This window comes from Myotis davidii, unplaced genomic scaffold, assembly GCF_000327345.1.
Source record: "Myotis davidii unplaced genomic scaffold, ASM32734v1 scaffold452, whole genome shotgun sequence".
In the NCBI taxonomy this organism is placed as follows: Eukaryota; Metazoa; Chordata; class Mammalia; order Chiroptera; family Vespertilionidae; genus Myotis; species Myotis davidii.
In genome coordinates, this window is record NW_006284245.1 from 609,419 (window position 1) to 614,179 (window position 4,761).

The window sequence follows — 4,761 nt, forward strand, 5'->3', positions numbered from 1 at the left end:
ACCTGCGTTCGCAAATTAACCCACCATGTTTGTTGGGTTAATTTGCATACTCAGACCCGATTGGCTGATGAGCGTTGGGAAGGTACAGTCAATTTGCATCTTTCTCTTTTATTAGTGTAGATGATTAAAAATCATATTTATTTTCCCTGCCTCTTCCCTGTTTTTCAATGAATTCATGGTGGTCTTTGCCTCTAAAAGCATATAATGCTGAATATCTCCCCAGTGCTGACTCCTTTTTCCTCTTTGCTAGTGATCCCCGAGCCCCACCACTTGAATATAGAGACTGGCTGGCAAAGACGTCGGGAAAGCAGGGCCCTGGCGCTTATATGCTGATGTATAAGTGAGTGTGTTTTGATTTACCTTTTTGTAACTAGTTCGTGCTTCTCAAAGTTGCATATATATTTTGTTCCTTAGGAAGTTTTACCTCAGAGAAATCATCAAAATCTAGTTACTTGATATCTGAGCTTCAATGTAAAAAAGAATTTTAAATGTCCCGTCACAAGAAGTTCTAATCAGACATTTTCTATTGTTGAATCTTAGGAGAGCTAGTCGTACTGAAGCAGTCACATCTTTTAGAAAAAGAGAAAGTAAAGTACCAGCTGCTCTCTTGAAGTAAGTATCCTTCCGACTGTACCCCCTGCTGGTAGCACAGTGGGGACCCCAACGGTGTCTCCTCTCCCAGGCCTGTTAGCAGAGTGGGGACCCCAGCGGTGTCCCCTCTCCCAGGCCTGTTAGCACAGCCGGGTCCCCAGCGGTGTTCCCTCTCCCAGGCCTGTTAGCACAGCGAGGACCCCAGCTGTGTCCCCTCCCCCAGGCCTGTTAGCACAGCGAGGACCCCAGCGGTGTCCCCTCTCCCAGGCCTGTTAGCACAGCGGGGACCTCAGCGGTGTCCCCTCTCCCAGGCCTGTTAGCACAGCAGAGACCCCAGCTGTGTCCCCTCCCCCAGGCGCGCCTTTCTGAAGATGAGCGCCGGCCCGGAGGCCTTCCTGGCGCTCCGCTCCCACTTCGCCAGCTCTCATGCTCTGATGTGCATCAGCCACTGGATTCTGGGCATCGGAGACAGACATCTGAACAATTTCATGGTGAACATGGAGACGGGCGGCATGATCGGAATCGACTTTGGACATGCCTTTGGATCAGCTACGCAGGTGGGCCCCTCTCGCTCTCGTTGTTCTGGCTAATTTACAGTTGTTTTAGGCCCTTGTAATGCCCTCTGGCAATGGACAGTTATGAAAGAAGTGACAGCTTTGGGTCAGTGGGGTCAGCTTTCTCATGAACATTCATTTAACTTTCTTGCAGAAAGGGATGTTCTCAGCCTGGGTCAGACAGGTTATACAAGGTGTGAAGACAAACTGATCAGAACTAAGAATAGAATGTGCTCCTATAGAAAGGGAAGACTCTAAGGGAGTTTTATGAAGCTGCAGAGTCGGCATGTCTTGTGCAGGATCTGATGCCAGTGTTTTCTCCGGCACTGAGCTCTGTTGGAAGTCGCACTTCTGAGTCTGCAGGCTGCGTGGCTCTGTGCACGGAGCGGGTGGCATCGCAGGGATGACTGTTGGTTACCCGTGGGCACAGTGCATTCCTCTCTGTGGATCTGATTTTGAGAAAAGTGGAGTTCACGTTCTCACTAAATGTGAACAGTAACTAGGGGAAGATGCTTTGTTTGTGCCTGTTACTTTGAGATTTCTAGTGACTATATCCTGTTTCTTGTGTGTATGTTTTTCTCTTTAGTTTCTGCCAGTCCCTGAGCTGATGCCTTTTCGTCTAACTCGCCAATTTATCAATCTGATGTTACCCATGAAAGAAACAGGAGTTATGTACAGTGTCATGGTGCACGCACTGAGAGCCTTCCGCTCGCACCCCGACCTGCTCACGACCACCATGGACGTGTTTGTAAAGGAACCTTCCTTCGACTGGAAAGTAGGGTGGTTTATATGCACTTCCACTGGTATTATAATGTGCTAGTAATTGATACGATGGAAATGCATCAAAATGTGTTCCCTGAAATATTTACATGATTTTATAGAGCATTTCACGAAAATAACAGTTGGAAATCATTTGGCTTGAAAATAAGATAAGAAATATAACCTTTATTTGGACAAAGCTATTGTTTCAATTGAGTGTCTTTCTAACTAGGAGAGGAAGCATGAACCCATTAATGGTGGGTTCGATTTCTGTAGGAGACAACTTTTATTTTAAAATCTGCTCCATATGAGGTCTTCCTTGATCATAAAGACAAATAGTACTTTCTTAAATCTCAAGGGTTCTTTACAACACAGCCCCAAAAGAATGAACTTAGCAATGACACCCTTTACATAGGGAGTGATTTTTAAAAATATATATATTTTTATTGATTTCAGAGAGGAAGGAAGGGAGAGAGAGAGAGAGAGAGAGAGAGGAGAGAGAGAGAGAGAGAGAGAGAGACATCAGTGATGAGAGAGAATCACTGATTGGTTGCTTCCTGCACACCCCCCACCGGGGATTGAGCCTGCAACCCGGGCATGTGCCCTTGACCAGAATCGAACCCGGGACCTTCAGTCCACAGGCCAACACTCTATCTACTGAGCCAAACCGGCTAGGGCAGGAGTGATGTTTAAACCTGACTATGATTCCTCAAGATCATTGTCACTATTGTGTTACTACCATTAGAATCTGCATAAAAAGCTATAGAGCTCCTCCCAGTTACAGAGTTGTTTAGTTTAAGATCATGACTTGTTTTATCTGTTTGGATGTGATTAAATGTACTGTTATAGTAAGCAAAGAAAATCATGTTCTTTTCCTTTAGAATTTTGAACAGAAAATGCTGAAAAAAGGAGGATCGTGGATTCAAGAAATAAACGTAACAGAAAAAAATTGGTATCCCCGGCAGAAAATACATTATGCTAAGAGAAAGTTAACAGGTGCCAATCCAGCAGTTATTACTTGGTAAGATTATCATTTGTGGGGAAAAAACAAACAAAACACCATCTGCCAGCATTTCCTGAAGAATTACTACATACTGTAGAAAGTGCTAAGAACTTTACATGTAGCCTGTGATGTGAGCCCTATATCCTCATTTTACCAATGAATGCTCAACGTCATTAGTCATCAGAGATACCACTTCACACCCACTAATAAAAGTAATGACATGTAACCAGGGTGGCGAGGATGTGGAGAAATTGAAGCCCTCGTATGTTGCTGGTAGGAAGGTAAAATGGTGCAACCACTGGAAAATGCAGTTGGCAATTAATCAAAAATTTAAACATAGAATTGCCATTTGAGTCTTCAGTTTGTCTCTTCAGTATTCACCCGAGAGAAATGAAAGCACATACCAGCACAAAAGCTTGTAGACAAACATTAATAGCAGCATTATCCATGTTCTATTTTCTACAAATTGAGTCTCTTGACTTCAAGGTAATGAGCAACAGAAACGTTCTATTGGTGATGAAAGGGAATGCTTAATAGCTAGGAATGCAGGCAACAAAGGGAAAATAATGAGTGGTTTATGCTTTTGTATTTGTTTACTATTTCTTCAGTGATGAGTTGCTTCTGGGCCATGAGAAGGTACCTGCCTTTGATGACTTCGTTGCTGTCGCACGAGGAAACAAGGACCACAACGTTCGTGCCCAGGAACCAGAGAGTGGACTTTCGGAAGAGGCTCAAGTGAAGTGCTTGATTGACCAGGCAACAGACCCCAACATCCTTGGCAGGACTTGGGAAGGGTGGGAGCCCTGGGTGTGAGGGCTTGGGGAGTCAACAGGTAAAAAATGTGAAAGCGTTTAAGCCTGAAATGAGCCCATTTTCCTGAAGCACTAAAGAGAAGAAAAGGTCATGATGAATAAGTGAATATTGAAATGAATGACTGATTGGGTTAAGGTTATCATAGACATTTAATAAAAAAATGTATATCCAGGGTCATACACGTATAAAGATTATAGCACATTACACGTGCTGTAACTTAGACAAACCAGCTAAATGGTATAGTGTGAAAGTCCATTCAGTGTCTCATTGGTAATTATGGCATATTGGAAATAGCACCCAGAAGCCTCATCACTAAGCCAGAGTGGAAAGCCAACAGCATGACTGATATGTTACCTTATATTAGCGGTACAGGAACAATAACAGGTAAAGCTGTGGCTTATTATATTTAGAAATGATTGCATTTGATGTTTCTCTCTCATCCATGTTTCCATCTCTCTATCGCTCTCCCTCCTCTCTTTCTAAAATCAATAAATATTTTTAAAAACCTTGGTCTCAGCACTCACTTTTGCCACCCTGCTCCACAGTGGGAAGAAAGGTAGACTCAGGATAACTTCAGCAATCCCAGGTCTGAGTACAGGGATAGCTCTAAGCATTGCAATTCCAGGAAAACAAATCCCTATAGGAAATGGATTCCTCATTTGGAGAGGAAACATGCATTTTAGAACAGCAAGATCACATTATGAAATCCAAAAAAGGCTTTCCGCTCAGTCTCAGCCTCCTCTTACACCTCCACACACCTGAGACTGTTTCAGATCGGCTTGAGCTTTTTATTATTGTTTTTTTAAAACATATTTAGAAGCAGCCTAAGTGCCCATCAGCTGATGAGTGGATTAAAAACCTGTGGTACATCTATACAATGGAATACTACACTGCTATAAAAAAGAAGGAACTCTTACCATTCACAACAGCATGGATGGACCTGGAGAGCATTATGCTAAGCAAAATAAGCCAGTCAGAGAAAGATAAATATCACATGATCTCACTCATTTGTGGAATATAATGAACAACATAAACTGATGA

At 43.1% G+C, this 4,761-nt stretch overlaps 1 protein-coding gene across 1 annotated transcript in view; it reads left to right on the top strand.

The window, feature by feature from the left end:
• PRKDC (protein kinase, DNA-activated, catalytic polypeptide) overlaps positions 1-3,975 on the top strand; it is a gene marked incomplete at its 5' end in the record, with an annotated part of 202,177 nt that extends 198,202 nt beyond the window's left edge. The window contains 6 exon segments of the mRNA XM_015568649.1: positions 251-340; positions 541-612; positions 947-1,148; positions 1,732-1,920; positions 2,786-2,925; positions 3,516-3,975. Of these exon segments, the coding sequence (XP_015424135.1) occupies positions 251-340; positions 541-612; positions 947-1,148; positions 1,732-1,920; positions 2,786-2,925; positions 3,516-3,720 (898 nt within the window).
• Positions 3,976-4,761: the final 786 nt, after the last annotated feature.